Here is an 18,159-nt window from a genome sequence, read left to right as displayed (position 1 = left end):
TGCCTCATTCCCCCCTTTCAAGCTCAAGGACCTTCATCCCAAGTGTCCTTGATAGCTTGACCTTCATCATATTCCTGAGGTAAAGCTCTGTATAGGGCCATGATATGAGGTAGAGTTTCATTTGAAACCATCTTGCTAATTGTACTTCTAAAACATGAAATGATACATGGCATCATACATAAAACCAATACTACTACTGTCAAGAAAAACAAGCAAGACAATAGTATCCCTTTGAGTCCTGTGACATTAGGTAACCAATTGGTGAGCCATCCCATATCCCATCCTTCCCATGTTTGTACTGGGACATGTGCTATATTCTCCATCTTTGTGGCCAACACACGGATTGCCTCACCATTATCAGAAATGTTAAAGCAACAGGCATTCCCTGTCAAGTTCAAGACTCCACATAGGCCTCCCTGCCTGGCAAGTACATAATCCATTCCCATTTTCAGCTGCAAAATGGCGGCTCTACTTTCATCCAACTGTTGTGCAATAAGTCTCAAACTCTGGGCCGTTGCATTGGTTACAAGTTCCACTACTGCTTGCAATCGAATTATTCTGTTTAGATTATAAATAGGATCCCGTGCCCCTTGTATGAGCTCACCAGGATTCCAGGAGGCAGGATCATAATAGGCTATAATGCGCTCTGGTGGCCAATCATCAGTACCGCTCCAACTTTGGGTACTTCCTCCTGCTATATGAGAAATATCAGCATTCCTTCGTGTTCGCCTGGCCGAACTAGTGGGCATAATCCACATTGGTGGTAATACCCAACCCAAGAAACAAGTCCCACTCCATTTGGAAGGGAGTTTCTTGTACGCCCATTCTCCACATATCCACCACAACCATCGGGTCTGAGGTTTTTGGTACGGGGAATACAGAAGGCGAAATACCAAAAGGGGTAGAGAGTTTACAGTGCAGTATGTTAGATTGCCTTTCTCTGTCACAGTTATGTTCCACACCACTTTCCATGCATGAATAAAAGGAGGTGCACAGGGCAAGGTATTCCGAGTTCGATAGGTAGTACCGTGTGCCCAGGTATGACTATTCTTCTTATAATCCCAAGTATAGTGACAATGAGAAGAGCCTATCATGGGAGAATCAGCTGCATCTGATGATTTATGTACACAGAATTCCCCTTGTACAGGTATAACTCGTAATGGTTTAGTTGAGTTCCATCCGGGGAAATTCTGTATTTCAGTTTGGTGTGGCATTTCGCTTACCATACCAATAGCATCTAATGGTATCGGTAATAAGGGCATACCTCCCTCTGAATCATCTGGCCCAAGAGAGCAAACAAGGCAATTGGTCCTATTTGCAACATTAGCTACCATTTCAGCTAAACCTACCCACATATTGTGGTCATGGCTGAATCCATATTTAGCCAATTTGGTCAGATTCAAGGACCCTTCCCCTTCCCAAGGGATCAGGATTAATAATAAAATCATGTTGATGTCTAGTATATGCATTCCTTCCACAAAAGATTGCCTTATTGTGATAGCAAATAATTATTAGCCCCAATATAATTCCCCCAGTGACAGAAATGGGGAACCACCAAGACCAAAACATATATCCCGAGGATCCCCAATGAGTAATATCTCTGATAATTGTTCCACAAGGGGGGCAGTCAATCAATTGTATTAGAGAATCTTTCCGTTCACAGTCGCTGGTTCAGACGCTCCTCAAGCTTCAGGCGTGCGCAGGTCAGCCAGCTTCCAGGTTGTGGCTGCAGCAGGCCGGTCGTCAAATGTTGCCCGTGACCTAGCCCGTTCCCGGTAGGGCTAGATACAGGGGTTTTTGGAGAGAGTTAGTTTTAAAGGATTAGAGGGGTCACCTTTGCACGTCCAACTGCCTTCAGACTTCTTCAAACGAGAGTGATGAATCCAGGGGGTCACCTCAGCTACCTTCACCGCTGTTGGAGTAGAGAGCAAGACGGTGTAAGGTCCACGCCACTTAGGTGCAAGTGGATCACGTTTCCACTCTTTCACCCATACGCTATCGCCAGCCTGGAACTGATGAATCGGCTCGGCAATGCTGCACGGCGTGCGCTCGAGGGCCCACCTGTTAAGAGAAACAAAAACACGGGAGAGAGATTGCACTTGTCCCTGTGTCACATGATCTCCTATTTGTTTAAGGTCAGCTGGAATATCCTGAACAAAGGAGGGCGGTCTCCCATACAGGAGCTCAAAAGGTGACAACTTAAGTCTTTTTGTGGGTGCACACCGAACACGAAACAGTGTTATGGGTAACACATCTACCCATCCCAATCCCGTTTCCTGGGTTAATTTTGCCAATTGGGTTTTCAGAGTCCGATTCATTCTTTCAGTTTTCCCTGAACTCTGAGGCCTATATGCTGTATGCAGTCTCCATTTTACTTGTAGGACTCGACATACATCTTGTACTACTTGATCAATGAACGCTGGCCCATTATCACTTCCAATGCATCTAGGTAATCCAAACCTTGGGATCAATTCAGTGAGGAGTCTTTTAGTTACCTCTCGTGCCTTTTCAGTTCGGGTGGGAAAAGCTTCAACCCATCCGGTAAGAGTATCTACAAACACAAGGAGATACTTGAATCCCTTAGAAGGGACCAGCTCTGTGAAGTCCACAATTAGGCTTTCCATGGGGACGTATCCCACATGCTGAATTCCAGGAGGTTGTACCGGTCCCTGCCTGGGATTGTTTTTAGCACAACGAACACATTTCTGTGAAATGCAAGTTGCTAATTGTGATAGATTAATAATATACAATTTCCGACTGAGACTCTCTCTAGTTGCAGTACCGCCAAGGTGAGTAGATTCATGATAATTTCTTACAATTGTGCCTGCTAGATGATGAGGTACATAAATCCTATTGTCCGGCAGGATCATCCAACCGTCCTTCACAACTGCTCCTTCCTGTTCAGCCCACTTCCTCTCTTCTGGGGTATAGTGAGGTTTAACATCTTCTGGAACTACCTCTGGTATGAGGGCTGCTATAAATCCTCCCACAGGCTTTTGGGCTGCCTCTCGGGCTGCTTTGTCAGCAGCATGATTTCCTCTGGTTATTGGATCCCTTCCTCGTCCATGACCTTTGCAGTGCATTACAGCAATCTGTTCTGGAGCCCATACTGCTTCTAACAGGATTTCTACTTCAGGTCCATATTTCAAAGCCTTCCCGTGGGCTCCGATTAGACCTCTTTCTTTCCATAGAGCTCCATGTGCATGCAGGGTTAAGAAGGCATATTTTGAATCAGTATAGATGTTTGCCTTACATCCGGCTGCCAATTGCAGAGCTCTAGTTAAACCTATAAGTTCAGCCTTTTGTGCTGAGGTGCCAGCAGGCAAAGCCTCAGCTTCCACAACTTCCTCATTGGTGACCACAGCATATCCTGCTCGTCTGGCACCTTCATGCAGGTAACTGCTACCATCCGTATAATATACAACATCTGGATTTTTCAATGGCTCATCTTTCAGATCAGGTCTACTGGAATAAACTTCATCCATTACTTGGAGACAATCATGTGATTCCTCATCATCTACCTCTGGTAGGGGCAGCAAAGTCGCTGGATTGAGCATATTCACTACTCGTAGATGAATCCTGGGATTTTCACACAATAGGCCTTGGTATCTAGCCATCCTTGGGTTCGTTAGCCAATAACTACCCTTATATTCCATGAGTGTCAGAACAGCATGAGGTACATTCACATACATCGTCTGGCCGAAGGTAAATTTATCAGCTTCTTTGACAAGGCTCGCAGTGGCCGCTACTGCCCTTAGGCATGGAGGCCATCCTTTTGCTACTGAGTCCAATTGTTTAGACAAATAAGCTACTGGACGGTTCCAACTTCCTAATCTCTGGGTCAGGACTGCCGCTGCAATCCCATTCTGTTCATGTACATACAGCTGAAAGGGTTTTTCCGAATTAGGCAATCCAAGGGCTGGTGCCTCCATAAGTCGTTGTTTGATAACTAAAAAGGCTTGTTTCTGCTCAGGTCCCCATATGAATGGGTCCTTTTCTGCACCTCGAGTGCTTTCATGTAAGGGCTTGGCCAGACTACTGAAATCAGGTATCCATAGTCTACAAAACCCTGCTGTTCCCAGGAATCCCCTAAGTTGTTTTCTTGTGGTAGGTTCCTTGATAAGGCAAATAGCTTCTTTCCTCTCTGGTCTCAATGCTCGTTGTTGGTGTGAGATGTCAAAGCCCAAATATTTGACCTTTTCTAAACATAACTGTGCCTTTTTCTGGGAAACTCGGTAGCCAGCTTCCCAGAGCAAGTGGAGCAGTTCCTCTGTCCCTTCTTTACAGGTATCAAAATCCTTTGCAGCTAGTATAAGATCATCCACATATTGCAGAACCACCTTTTCTCCCGGTATTGAGGGGTAACTTGTTAGATCCCTCGCCAAGGCAGTGCCAAATAAAGTTGGGGAATTTTTGAATCCTTGGGGCAATCTTGTCCAGGTTAGCTGGCCTTTTGTTCCTGTCAAAGGGTCTTCCCACTGGAAGGCAAATATAGGTTGGCTCTGTGGTGCCAGCCGGCAACAGAAGAATGCATCTTTCAAGTCCAATACAGTAAAAAATGTTGCTTCTGGTGGGATCAAACTCAGCAAGGTATATGGGTTTGGTACATTTGGGTGCAAGGTCTCGATAGCCTGGTTTACGAGCCTCAAGTCCTGCACTGGCCTGTATTCATCTGTCCCAGGTTTTCGAACAGGCAAAAGGGGTGTGTTCCATTCTGATTGGCAAGGCTTAAGCAGACCATATTTTAATAGGCGGTCCAAATGTTTCTGGATGCCCTCCGCTGCTCGCCGGGGTAAGGGATATTGCTTTACAGATACAGGGGTAGCCATAGGTTTTAGGGTTACTACAATTGGAGCTATATTCTTAGCCATTCCTGGTGGGCTATTTTCGGCCCATACTCCTGGTGGCACCTGTAGAGTTCGGAGGAGCTTGTTTAATTCTGTATCCAATGTGGGTTGGACTTGCAAGGCTGACATTAGGCGCCATGATTGTTCCTTAGGTACTGAGAGGGTAATTATTCCTGCTGCTTTTGATGGCAGTTTCATTTCTGGACCTCGAGGAGTGAAAGTGATTTGGGCCTGCAATTTGGACAGCATATCTCTGCCTAAGAGAGGTATTGGACACTCAGGTATATACAAAAACTGATGGGTTAAACGATGTCCCCCAATCTGGCATTCCAAAGGTTGGAGGAAAGACCTCTTAGCTGACTGTCCAGTGGCACTTTTAATGATTACACTTTTGGATGCCTTTTTCTGCAATAGTTCTGGGAGTACTGAGTATTCAGCCCCAGTATCAATCATAAAGTCTATTAAATGGCTCCCTAATTGAATCGTGACCGTGGGCTCCTGGAAGCCTAACTTTATGGAGTCCGGTCGTTCCTAGTCTTGAGTAAAATCCTCTTCTGCCAGTCCAATGAAATTGTCTCTACTCCGTCCCTGTCCTGGTCTCTGATATCTTCCATCTCGGATCATTCCCCGTCCCCGTCCCTGGTTTCTTGGGCCGGAGCCTGGGCCTGGGCCTGGGCGTACTTCTTCCAACCTCAGGGGTTCAGGACACTCCCGCTTCCAGTGACCCTCCTTCTTGCAATTTGCACATTGATTCCTTCCCAGTGGTGGATTCCTTCCTCGCCCTCGCCCTCCATTTAAGGGGCGGTGGTCTTGCTTCACTGCTGTGGCTAGCATTACCATCTTTTCCTTCTGCCACTTCTTCTTCTCTTGCTTCTCAGCCTCATCCCTATTCCGATAAACTCGGCGTGCAATGGCCATAATTTGGCTCATCAGCATCCCTTCCCATCCTTCTGATTTCTGAATTTTCTTACGAATGTCAGAAGCGCACTGGGCCACAAATGTAGCAGTAATCATTCTACTGTTTTCAGGGGCTTCAGGGTCAAAAGGAGTCCATATACGATAGGCTTCTTGCAGCCTCTCTAAAAAGTCTCCCGGACTCTCATTTGGTTTCTGTTCTACTTCTGAGACTTTAGACATATTAGTGGGCTTCTGGCATGCCCTGCGGATACCTTGCACAAGTGTCTGGCGGTAGGTGGTAAGTCTGGCCAGGTGAATTGCATTGTTTGGATCCCAATTAGGATCTTCCAAGGGAAAGTTATCTTGGAGATGACGGTCAATATTATAAATATTTCCCACTCTGGCCTGCTCACGCAAATATATCTGTGCCTTTTCAATTATGTCTCTCCTTTCCTCAGTGGTGAACAGAGTATTCAGGAGCTGGCGGCAATCTGTCCAAGTAGGACTATGAGTATTTATTATTGAAGTCACCAAGTCCATCATAGCCTGAGGTTTTTCTGCAAAAGATGGGGTGTGTGTTTTCCAATTCATCAGATCTGTAGTTGTGAATGGAATATATTGCAGTGTCGAAGTTCGAGGTGGCCGTGGTCCGGGTTGCCCATTAACCAGCGCAGGCTCCTCAAGTGCATCAAATACTCTTCTAAGAGGGGCTACTACGTGATCTTTCTCTTCACTTTGCTCTAGGGGCCTCAAATCATAGGGGATGGTATCTGTCGCAAGGCGTTCTTTTAGCAGCTTTATACGCCTGGCTGTATTGCTTGCTGACCGAGCAAGGTCTCCCTGTAACTTCTGTAATATTTCTCTGGGACTTGGATGTACAGGGGTTTGGGGTGGGCAATCAGTTGTTCCACTAAAGGAGACTGTAGATGGAGGTCTATTAGGAGTCACAGGTGGAATAACCACTTCTGCTTGGGCTTTATTATAGGACTCCAATGCCTCCTGAAGATATTTATCATAATCTATCAAGGAATCAAACTCTGTGACTCCACTCCCATTATTCATTCCAGTTTCTTGCCTTGGGGTTACAACTGGTGGAGTGTTTGGATTAAGCTCCCTTCGATGTGGAGCATAGGGTGGAGGTGGAAACACCTCTTCCTCTGGCCCCTCAAAAATGGGTTTGAGTTTATTTGGCAAGATTCCTTTCCTAGCTTCGGCTTTTACAGCCAATAATTTGCATCGTTTGACTTTGCATTCCCTTATCCATGGAGGATTTTTATTTAATGTGCTCAGCCAGGAATCTATATATGGAAATTGTTCTGGGCACCCTCCAGTTTCTTTGGCGATATCAGTCCAAAGTTTGCTCACTAAATTTATATCAAAAGTTTCCTGAGATGGCCATCCAGTATTTTGTTTTGGCCATTCTAGTTCACATAACGTTCTCAAGCGCTCTGGCGTCATTTTGACTCCATATGCCCCTGAGAAGGCTTTCTTAAAATTATTTAACATACACTCAAGAGGTGTATTTTCCCCCTTTGAACCCCCAACTCCCATTGTATGGCCCTGTGAAGTATCCACTCAGTCACTCACAGACGCGCTTCGTGGGTTTCCTTGCCTAGTGAAGTCGCCTTACTAGGAACCGAAGTACTGCCCACTCCACACTCGGGTCAGCTACAGATTGCTCTGTACTTTCTCACACATACAATGCGCTGGATACTTCACCACACTCTACCTCCCAATCCTTCCCTTTCCCTACACCAGATCACCATCTGATGTACCCAACCACCTAGCGTACTCAGTTTCCCCTTACTGAGACGCAGAAGTTTGATCAAGACTTCTCTTCCTCCTAATTAATTGGAGGGCCAAAAATCCCTTTGTGCACTTACCCTTGGTTGGTTCCCTGTTTCCCCCGGTCCGTCGCCGCCAGTGAGCAGGGTATCAGACAGACGAGTCTTCTGCGTTCCCCCTGGAAAAATTTACCAGTGCGCGCTTTGGGTAAGCAGTTGTCCTCTCTCTTGTACCCTGCCCAGTAGGGCGAAGGGGCTGCGTTCCAGCAGACCACTTATCCAAGTCACAGGGCACCATAAAATGTAGCACCCTGCTTGTGGTTAACGCTTAGCTGGAATGAAATATTCAACGCAGCAATAGAGAAATTAAAATAGTAATTTATTTGTCAGACAAATAAATAAGAGGCACAGTGGTACATGGTTACCAAGCTCTGGCCTGGCCTCCTGCCATTCTGGCCAGCACTTATATTCCCTTAATCCAGCCCCCTTTGCTCCTCCTGTGGCTGCCTCTGTCCAATCAGCCTGGTTGAAATTCCTATTGGCTGTTTGGTAGAACCAATCACAAAAGATACACCCACAAAAGATACACCCACTTCCTTGCCCTTATAAGGGAGACAAAGAGCTATATATATGACATATAAGTAATAATATATCTTACATGGAATCTTAATTACCAGCTCACCTCTTGCCCTTCTTGCCCTATTGCCTTCTAAAACAAATGTTTAATCTTACATTTTTATGTTCAACAGATGTCAAGGATCTTGAGTTTCACATCAACATTGAAAGATTTCCTTCATTTAATGTTTCTAAACAAATGCCTGACAACTATATATCAAGACTGCTTGGATGGCGTCTTCTGTCTGGCAGGGGGGGGGGGCTAGGCTCATTTGCCCCTCTGGTCTCCTATTGCAATATGACTCTATGAAATAAGAATCTAGCATTCCTTAAATCCTTTGCATAATTACATTTAAGCCAATATATTTAAGCTAATATATTTCATACATTTATCATAGGTAGCCTCTTAAAAGAATAAAGCTTTTCAAAGTAAAAAGGAAGAAACTCAGTAAAGCAGCTTTTAAAAGAAGCCTCTTCAGTTTAAGAAAGAATGGCTTTAGAAAAAGACTTCCCCAAAAATGCTCTCTTTCTTCTAGCTAAATGTTTTTCTTTCCATTTGCTCCTGGCCTTTCAACCTTAGAAAGAAGATCTGGCTCATTTTACTGGGAGGCACATTAGTATTATCTTACCCAGTGTTTTTTCAGCCTTGGGGCAGCATATGTAATTCTCCCTTTTTATGACTTTGAGAATTGTTTTTCTACTATAAATCAATGGGGCCCTCTTGTCTTAGGAGAATGGCCAAGGTTTCTTCTGCCTGGCATGAAACATTTGAAAATCCTTTTTTAAGCTCATTTTTAAATACAAGCCTTGATTGAAATATATAGAAGCTTTGATAAAAATGCAGGCTTATGGTTAGGTGCCTCACAACGCTGAAGCACAATGCTGACAGGAGTGAGGCCTCGTCTGCATGTAACACCTGTGCTTAGAGATCTGCACAGGCAGCCAATCTCCTACCAGGCTGAGTTCAAGGTGCTACTGTTAGTATGCAAAGCCCTTAGCAACTAGGGACCCATTTACCTATGAGAATACCTTATGCCACATGCGCCAACTGGAATGGGCACTGCAACAGGTGTCACATGATGATACCTGTTCTGCCTTTGTAAGGACACGTTTAGTGTGGCAGCAACTGCACTTTGAAACTCCCTGCTTCTTGAGATCAGGTGAGAGAAACTACACTGTACTCCTCTCATTGGCAGCTGGAAACACTCCTGTTTAGACAAGCCTACCCAGATGCTTAGAAAGTTGAAGTACTGTATTTTTTGCTCTATAAAACTCACTTTTCCCCTCCTAAAAAGTAAGGGGAAATGTGTGTGCGTCTTATGGAGCGAATGCTGGCTGCGCAGCTATCCCAGAAGCCAGAACAGCTAGAGGGCTCGCTGCTTTCATTGTGCAGCGATCCCTCTTGTTGTTCTGGCTTCTGAGATTCAGAATATTTTTTTCTTGTTTTCCTCCTCCAAAAACTAGGTGCAACTTATGGTCTGGTGCGTCTTATAGAGCGAAAAATACGGTAATTTTATTCTGCTTTAATATTTTAACTTTTGTATGTTTTAAATCAGGGCTGTAATTTTTTTGCTTTTACTGTTTTGTAAACTGCTTTGAGGGGCCCCCCCCAATCAATGTGTATAAATTTTGTGAATTAATGTGTTCAAAATGATCTGTTAACACATATGAAAGGATGACAGAATGTGTTTTTATAGATATAAATGCACAGCCTATGTCCCAGAGAGGGTGGGAGACACACAGAAATCCATAGGGATGATGTTACCACAGTTCAAAATATCCAGTACTGAATGATGCTGCATAAAGTTGGGAAACTGCACTGGGAAAACTCAAAGCAAATCTTAGAAATCAAGGAGCCATAAGTCAGCAGAGCCACCATCAGTTCTTCAATCAGAAGCTAATGGCGTCAAGGAATAAGATACCCTCCTCTCGGTTGGTTGACTCCTTCCATGCACTTGGCAGTGAGGCTTCCCACTCTGCTTTTCTTGCACACCCCACCCCATCCCTCTAACGCTCGCCCAAACCCTTTTACAACCCCCTCTCTCCATTGTCCAAAGGAGAAAGGCAGGCGAGATTGCAAAAGGCTTAGATCTCCCCGTGCTGCTGCTGGCAAATTAGGATGGAGAGTCGGTCTGGCAGAAAGAGGAGCTTGAGAAGGAGGAAGGAGGCCAGGGCAGAAGGCGACTGCAGTAGCAGCAGCAACAGCAGAGCACTAGACCAGCACACCGCTGCTCCTGGCCACTTCATATGGAAGATCATATGCAGCGATCCCCTGTGGTCCTCCAATGGTCAGAGGGGGTGGGAGCTGGAGTCCAGCAACCGCTGGAGGGCTACAGGTTCCACATCACTGCCATAGTCCTTTGGCTCCTCTATTGTAGCATCTTGTAGTCAACAGATATTCAATTAATATATAATAATTGAATCTAAATCATTTTAAACAAAAGGTTTTAGATTATTTCACCTAAAGTATCTGAAATATGAAATCTAGTAAGGGTGAATAAATTGATGGCAGTATCAGGAAAAATAATTACTTACCTTTTCTTGCACAATGCTTAAGTATTCCGCTTCATCGGGTATCTCATCCAACTGAGGAAGTTGCCCCCGCCCCCCGGAAAACAGCCTGTAATTCCTAAAGCTTGAATCTGACATCCAGATTAAACTGAAATCCGCTCTCTGTGAGGATTAAATGATGTCCAAGTGTCTCTAACTGTGTTCACATTTTTCAAACAGATAATGCCCTGGCATTAAATCTCAGTGTTACATTCATGAGGATGTAGCTCCCATCCCTTCCCAGACACATGGACCAGGTGTTCGTCTTTGCTGGCCTTTGCTCCTTGACCGAATACCTCAGTCACTTTTAATATGGAAGCCTTCTGCCTGTGATCATGGGGGTAGTACAGCCATCATAACTAGGACCCATACATAACCTCATCGGCCATTAATTTGACACTTAAAGCTATCCAAGTTGGTGGCCATAACTGCATCTTATTACAGTGAACCCCTTTGTTTAACTTGTCTGCCCAACTTATTTGAATGACCTTGGGTTCTAGTATTATTTGGGGAGTTCAAGTTTATGCACCTCTATCATTCACCTCTTACACACTTTTTGTCTAAAATAAGCTAAACAGCCAAACATTGTATCCTCTCCTCATATGCAGAGTTAGGGTTAGGGTTAGGATTCAGTTCCTTGGCCATTTTGCTGGCAGGTCCTTTTTTTTACAAGAATAGACTCCTAAAAAAGTATTCTCACCTTGTATATGGTGGGGATCTCTGGTCCCAATGACAACTTCACAAGGTTGAGACTGGGACTCCTGACCTTGGGAGAAATCTCTATGTCCTTCTCTCTTGTCAGATAACCATTGTGAAGAACCTCTAGACATCACTGATGCCCTTAAGCCCCTTGACGAGCTGTGCTTGGGAGACTAGATGGTCTGATTGGGGGGCAAATGGTATCCACTCCAGGCCTTCGATAAAGGACCTCTGAGGTGAGGTCAATAATATCCTTGTCCAGCACTGATCAAACATCTGGAGCTCTGGGTTCAAGGATAAGTGCCAGTGATACCAAATCCATAGATGGGCAAGGAGAAAGAGAACTTTCCCATGATTGTCATCAAAGGTGTGAGAGGAGTTGTGCACAGTACACGAGTACTGCCAGTACTGGTCCAATGCAGGCAGTGTGAGCTTGGGTAGGAATCTTGTCTTGTCCTTATGTTTCTTGTCTTCAAACCTTCAGGGTCAGAAGAAGCAGGACACTTCAAATGTCAAAACTTCTTCGTTTTTTATTCCAAGGTGGCAGCAGACTCCCCGCAGGGAAGGCCAGCCAGCATGGCCCCACAGGCTCAGGATGCTCAATAATGGCAAAGGTCTCCCAAGAGGAATCCTCTTCCATGATAGAAGGCCCACGACCACACCGCGAGGCTCTCTCAGCAAATCACGAAAGACAAAAAACTGATATACTTAAGTCCAGTAGCACCGGCAGTTATATTGCACTCTGTGCATGTCAAGGGCTTTCCTTCCCTTGTACCATGTAGGCAACTTCATTTCTCCTCAGCGAGGGGGGGGGGAGGCATTCTGGGTTGTACCCAACTAATGTCTACTCAGAGTAGACCCAATTAATGCTCCTGTTCACCATGCCTATTAATTTCAGTAGGTCTACTCTGAGTAGGACTGTCATTGGGACACAACCCTGTGTGCATGTCCAGAGGTTTCCTTCCCTTGTACTATCCAGAAAACTTCATGGCCTCACAAATATTTTCTTTTGCCAAGGCACTCTGAGTATGCTTAGAGGCTGTCTGTTACATTGCCATGCATGGCTAATTACTGGCTGCAATCTATATATTACTGCAAGGCATCCCTGCCCTGGCACCAGGCAGACTGGAAACACCAGAGAGTTTGATTTACTGAAAGAGCAGTGCAGGGGGTGGAAGGGCACTCCAAGCTTCCAGCTATATCAGTTAATACCATGGAAGGCACTGCGGTTTCTCAAAAGGGCAACAAACGAAATGGATGCATCTCAAATCTGTTAATCAGATAAGATGGTTCTTGATTGGAAAAGTTTACAGTGACTTCAACATCGGGAGAGATTCTGCTAGTGGAACATACTAGATGACTCTCAGAGTCCCTTCCAACTCTACAATTCTAAGATTATATGCAGTTTCACATATAATACACTGAAATTAGAAAGATGAAAGAAACACAAACACAATAGTAAGTAAGGATTTAGAAGGTTTTTTTTAATAATGGTTTGTGAGAAATCCAACTGAATTATTTTAGAATTTTAGTAAAAAGAAGCATAGACAGAGACATTATGGCACTTATCTTAATAATAACACAGCATGGCACATTCAGTTGTCAACTTCCTAATAAATCCAAATAAAAAACCATGAAGCATTATTACTTTCTCCTGAAAGACCCAAAGTGCAGTAAAATTTATAAAAAAATACTTTGTATAAAAACATGATGCAAAATTACAGCAAACACAGGCACTTTTATTCAACTGAACAAAAGTGTTGACAGATTCTGTACATGCAGACGTGTTGCTTGCGCAAGGTGTTCACTGGAGAAGAAAGCAATAGCTGAAAGTTTCTGTAGTTCATGTCAAAGATGTGATCTCAACACTTTCAAAGTTTCTCTTGTCGAGATTGTCCTAAATTAACACAAATTCAAGTTAATTTGAACACCACTTTAAATCATAATTAAACTAAGCTATGGTGCTGGTAAGAGCTGCTGAAGCCGTGGACACTTCGCTCCTTCCTCCCTCTCAGCTAAGTTTAAAGAATCTAAAATATAAATATAAAACTATACAAGAGCAAGTTATACAAGCAGAGGCAGCCCTCTCAATAGGGAGTGAGGCAGCTGCTTCAGAACAGGGGGCAGTGGAAGTGCTGGAAGGCAGAGGCGTTTGATCTGCCCCAAACTAGCCTGCTGGCCTCAGGTACAGTGGAAGATGCTGTTGTGTTTATAGCATTGAACAGCTAATCCATTAAAAAAGAAAAGAATGGTGAGACATTACTTGATCCTTTGTCTCAGGCAGCAATGTTTTGAGCTAGCGCTGTGGACACGTGCAATGCAATATGATGCACATTTAACTCTGAAGTAAGGTTTACTGAGCTTAGGTTGGTTTACTCCCAAATAAGTGTGTAGTATTTCAGCCTCTCTTTTTTTAAAGTTATACATTTTCATTTCCTGTTTGAAAGTATTTTGGGCCATCTCTGTTTATTATTTTGACATGGCAACAAAAAATGGCTCTTTGTCTCTATGTGGGTTGCTGGGCATGATTTAAGACTGAAAGGCAAATGCATGCCTCATAATTCATTAAAACTACCTTACCTGGCATAATAATTCCCAGTCTCTGCTGAATGGCCTCCAGGTGAGCAATATATTCAGTTAATGAATGTTCAGGATCTTTAGATGAAGCTGAAGAAGTGCTGTAATGGCATAAATATAAAAATAATTAAGCCTCCCCATACACAAAATTCTCAGTACATAAAGTAGCCAAACACACTGACATAACCACGAAGGGCAAAACATAGTACCAACAGACTTGGGAGACCCAGACTATCACCCCCCCTCCATGTGAAGCCCGGGGGTGTGTGTGCCAGCTGCTTTCCAGCTTTCCTATGAAGTTTGGAACCTGTTTAAGGAGATCCTGGTTTTCATGCTAAAAAGCAATTGCAGCTATATTCAGTTTAAACTTCCTTGTCTGACCAACAGCCTAGATTTTTTTAAACCATGAAGTGTAGCAATAATTGGAAGAAGTGCAGGTATTAAATGCTATTTGCAATGCACATGCCACCAAAAAACAGAAAAGAAGTATTTCAGTTTTGTGGATAGGTACAACTCTAATTATAAAAGGGAGCTGAGCAGTATATTCACAGCTTTGGATTGGCCCCTTGTGGTCTTCCAGGTGCTGTTGGATCACAACCCCCATCATTTCTAACCGTCAGCCATGCTACAACAGTTGGAGGACGGCAAATTCCCTGCTTCTGTCATAGATCATTCAAGCTTTAAATGCCGTTTTTATTTATAGAATGATTCAGAATGGTACATTAGTTAGAAAAAAGTAGAGTGTGGATGACACCCACATTTGAAATAAACTCTACACCAACCTGTTATGAAGCTGTTGTGGTGGTTTAGGTGAGGAGTTCCCAAGACTCAAGAGATAGCTCCTGCTGCTGTGTCTCGCTTCCTGAGTTCCATCACCTGGGAACACCTCCTGCTGCTTTAGCACCTCGATTCTAGCCCTGGTACCTAGATTGAAGAGTATACAGTGATTCATTTAGACCTGAACCTATGGTCAATGAAAACAATTCTATAATGCAGGAAGGAAGCAATGTGTGCATTTTAAAAAGTAAGATATAGCCTAAAGCAAAAACTTTTACTGTATAAGCCATGCATCAGTACTGCAGCAGACAGTCAAACATTTAAAAGCCTATTAACTATGAGCTGCTACAAGAACAAACTCAAGTCCTGAGCATTCCCTATGGCTTCCCACCTCCTGCTTTCCGCATCACTATCCATATATCCAGGATCGAGAGATTCCCCTTAGTTTGTGTGGCTGCTTTCACAAGAGGGAAGCAGCTATACTTTTCGAAAGATATGTGGCATAATAGACCAACTAAGTCAGTTCTTGGTATGAGCTTTCGTGTGCATGCACACTTCTTCAGATACACTGAAACAGAAGTCTCCAGACCCTTCTATATAGTGAGAAGGTGGGGAGGGGTATTACTCAGAAGGGTGGTGGGAATGGGTGATTGGCAGATAGCTGTGATGAGCCTGTTGACGACTCTTAACGACTGCAATAGGTCTTACAGGAAAAAGCAAGGGGTGAGAAGGTGAAAAATGGCTTTGTCATGTATAATGAGATAAGAATCCAAGGTCTTTGTTCAGACCAGGTTTCTCCATGGTTTTAAGTTTGGTGATAAGTTGTAATTCAGCAGCAGTCTGAACAAAGACCTTGGATTCTTATCTCATTATACATGACAAAGCCATTTTTCACCTTCTCACCCCTTGCTTTTTCCTGTAAGACCTATTGCAGTCGTTAAGAGTCGTCAACAGGCTCATCACAGCTATCTGCCAATCACCCATTCCCACCACCCTTCTGAGTAATACCCCTCCCCACCTTCTCACTATATAGAAGGGTCTGGAGACTTCTGTTTCAGTGTATCTGAAGAAGTGTGCATGCACACGAAAGCTCATACCAAGAACTGACTTAGTTGGTCTTTAAGGTGCTACTGGAAGGAATTTGTTTTGTTTTGACTATGGCAGACCAACACGGCTACCTATCTGTAACTGGCATAATAGGTTACTCAGAAATAAGAGGAACACAAGTATGCACAGTTATGATAGGAGTTTAGTTTGTTCACTTCTGCACAAAGAGATATATACTAATAATAACTTGTAATCAATCCACAGGATTCTTCTGGAGTTCTCACATGAATTGTGTCTAACGTTAGGAGAAACAGATTCCGACGGCATCTCTTTCCTGCCAACTTTGTGCCATTTCTTCACCAGAAACTTTAACCTTGAGGCAAAAAGACATGAATCAGTGTGCAAAATAGTTTCCATAGTACTTGCAAGATCTCACAAAACTGTACAAATGCTGCCCACCACACTTACTGTGAAAATTCCAGGAAAAACATATAAGGTGGCCACACGTCCCCCTCTCACACACACACCACATACATCTCCACCCCCTCAAATCCAAGGGCATTTCTACATTTCACAGGCCACACATGCAGAATTTTGTTAACTATCAAGCAGCATATCAAGTTTGCCAAACAAGCAAGCAAGTAACATACATCCCCTGTCATATACACCTTACTGGAATGCCCATCACCCACCACCAAGTCAGTAAAGTCCCTCTGCTCAGCAACAGGGATGATCTCTAGCACTTTCTTTCTTTCTTTCTTTCTTTCTTTCTTTCTTTCTTTCTTTCTTTCTAAAAAAGCCATTACATCATCAAGGAATTTAGGGCAGTGCGGGTGGATTTAGAAGGCTGAGCCAAAGGGGCACAAAATGGAGAAGATCCATCATTTAGAAGATTCATTTTGGCCTCGATCAGGGTGCTGTACTACCAAAGGTTACCAAAGTCCAGCCCTGGTTCAGTGCCCACTGCCAGCTCTACATGGCTAGTGGGCATGAAACAGCTGAGAAAACGGGTTGATTTCTTTTGTTCTTTCCACACACCTCAGCAAGTGCCCACTGCCAGGCCAAAGTGGCTAGCAGGTAACAAATGTGAAGGCCCTGGGGAATAAACCCTGGAAAATCTGGGATAAAGTCTTTAAAAAATCAAACTGAAAAAACCTTATTTTCTTCTTTCCCTACCCATACACCCCCCATTCAATAAAAACACTTCACAAGGCACTTTGACTGGCAGATGCCCCTGGTTGCTTCAGGTATGCCATCTTCACTTCCGTTAGGGCACATGGCTTGCCAACTGAGTGAGGATTTAAATTCTTTTGTTTCAGTGGGGACTTTTTATTCCTCTTTAAAAAGAAAAAATAGATGATAACATGTAGTGAAACGTAGAAATAGGGAACAATTTTGTGATATTTGAAGAAAAGTATTTGGTTACCTTGATATTGCAATCACCACTCTAATGGCAGACCTAAACTTTGTAAAGGAACGGCTCCGTAATTCAGAGACGGTCAGATCAGGAGAAGGATAGATGCCCATGCGTGCTATGAGGGACAGGGTTGCTTGCTCGCATTCTTGGAATCCACCCAGAAGCAGCAGAAGATATTTTTTCTGATAAACCAGAGCTTTCCTAAAGCTCTCAGCTCTCAAATACTTCCTGTATAACTTCTGCATCTAAATTTTAAAGAGAGAAAAACATTGAGCTTACAGAAAATTTAGAAACCAATTACTAAAAGCACCTACCTCAATAATATTTCCCTGCAATCCATTTGTCTATGGCTGAGAGCTTTCCAAATGGTGTGTCGCACAAACGCTCCCCGCTCTCCTCCCAGGACTGGAAAGGCGTTGGTTTTACCTCCAGTTTGCTAGGAAAACTGAATTACTGTGTCGCAAAATGATGCATGTCTAAAAAACGTGCCACCAACATGAAAAGTTTGGAAAGCTCTGGACTATGTGCTCTTAGCAGTTAAATGTTTACAGGTCGTGTGTGAGTATGAATGAATGATTGCAGCCTAATTCATTACTGGTTCCTCTTCCCCCTTGAGTGCTTCAACACTTGCTATTTAGTCGTTTCTTGGTTGTCTTGAGGTTTTAAGAGGGCCCACTTTTAAACTTTTCCTTTGCTGTGCTTCTTGGATGCCACTTTACACAATCCTCACTCTGGTCTGATCAGCCAGAACTCAGTTTTTTGGTAAAACAGGTGATTCTACCTCAAGTTTGCCATTTCTCAGTTTGGGAAGATTTGGGGTTTTATCAGTTTGGGGTGATTCACCAGCTGCAATCCTATCTGTGCATAACAAATCTCTGCAGTAATTCATGACCTTATCATATCCAGAGTGCGCTATTGCAATGCATTCTGTGTGGGTCTGCCTTTGTAA

The 18,159-nt window shown here is 43.7% G+C and overlaps 1 protein-coding gene across 2 annotated transcripts in view; it reads right to left on the bottom strand.

Annotated features, from left to right (window-relative positions):
* Positions 1 to 13,110: 13,110 nt before the first annotated feature.
* Positions 13,111 to 18,159, bottom strand: part of PCNT (pericentrin) — a 93,233-nt gene continuing 88,184 nt past the window's right edge. The window contains exons 37-41 of one of the 2 annotated variants that reach the window (XM_081879909.1): positions 17,220 to 17,455; positions 16,078 to 16,166; positions 14,752 to 14,893; positions 13,973 to 14,070; positions 13,111 to 13,289 (exon numbers count right to left, since the gene is read on the bottom strand). In XM_081879909.1, coding sequence (XP_081736035.1) covers positions 13,264 to 13,289; positions 13,973 to 14,070; positions 14,752 to 14,893; positions 16,078 to 16,166; positions 17,220 to 17,455 — 591 coding nt within the window. In that variant the 3' untranslated portion in view covers positions 13,111 to 13,263. Of the gene's footprint in view, positions 13,290 to 13,972; positions 14,071 to 14,751; positions 14,894 to 16,040; positions 16,167 to 17,219; positions 17,456 to 18,159 lie in introns of those variants that run through there. The other variant, XR_014160971.1, reaches the window with a different exon arrangement.

The sequence above is a fragment of the Podarcis erhardii genome, assembly GCF_964252035.2.
Source record: "Podarcis erhardii genome assembly, chromosome: 1".
Taxonomy (NCBI): domain Eukaryota; kingdom Metazoa; phylum Chordata; class Lepidosauria; order Squamata; family Lacertidae; genus Podarcis; species Podarcis erhardii.
The sequence above is the reverse complement of the archived record's forward strand: the minus strand, read 5'-3'. Positions and strand labels throughout refer to the sequence as shown.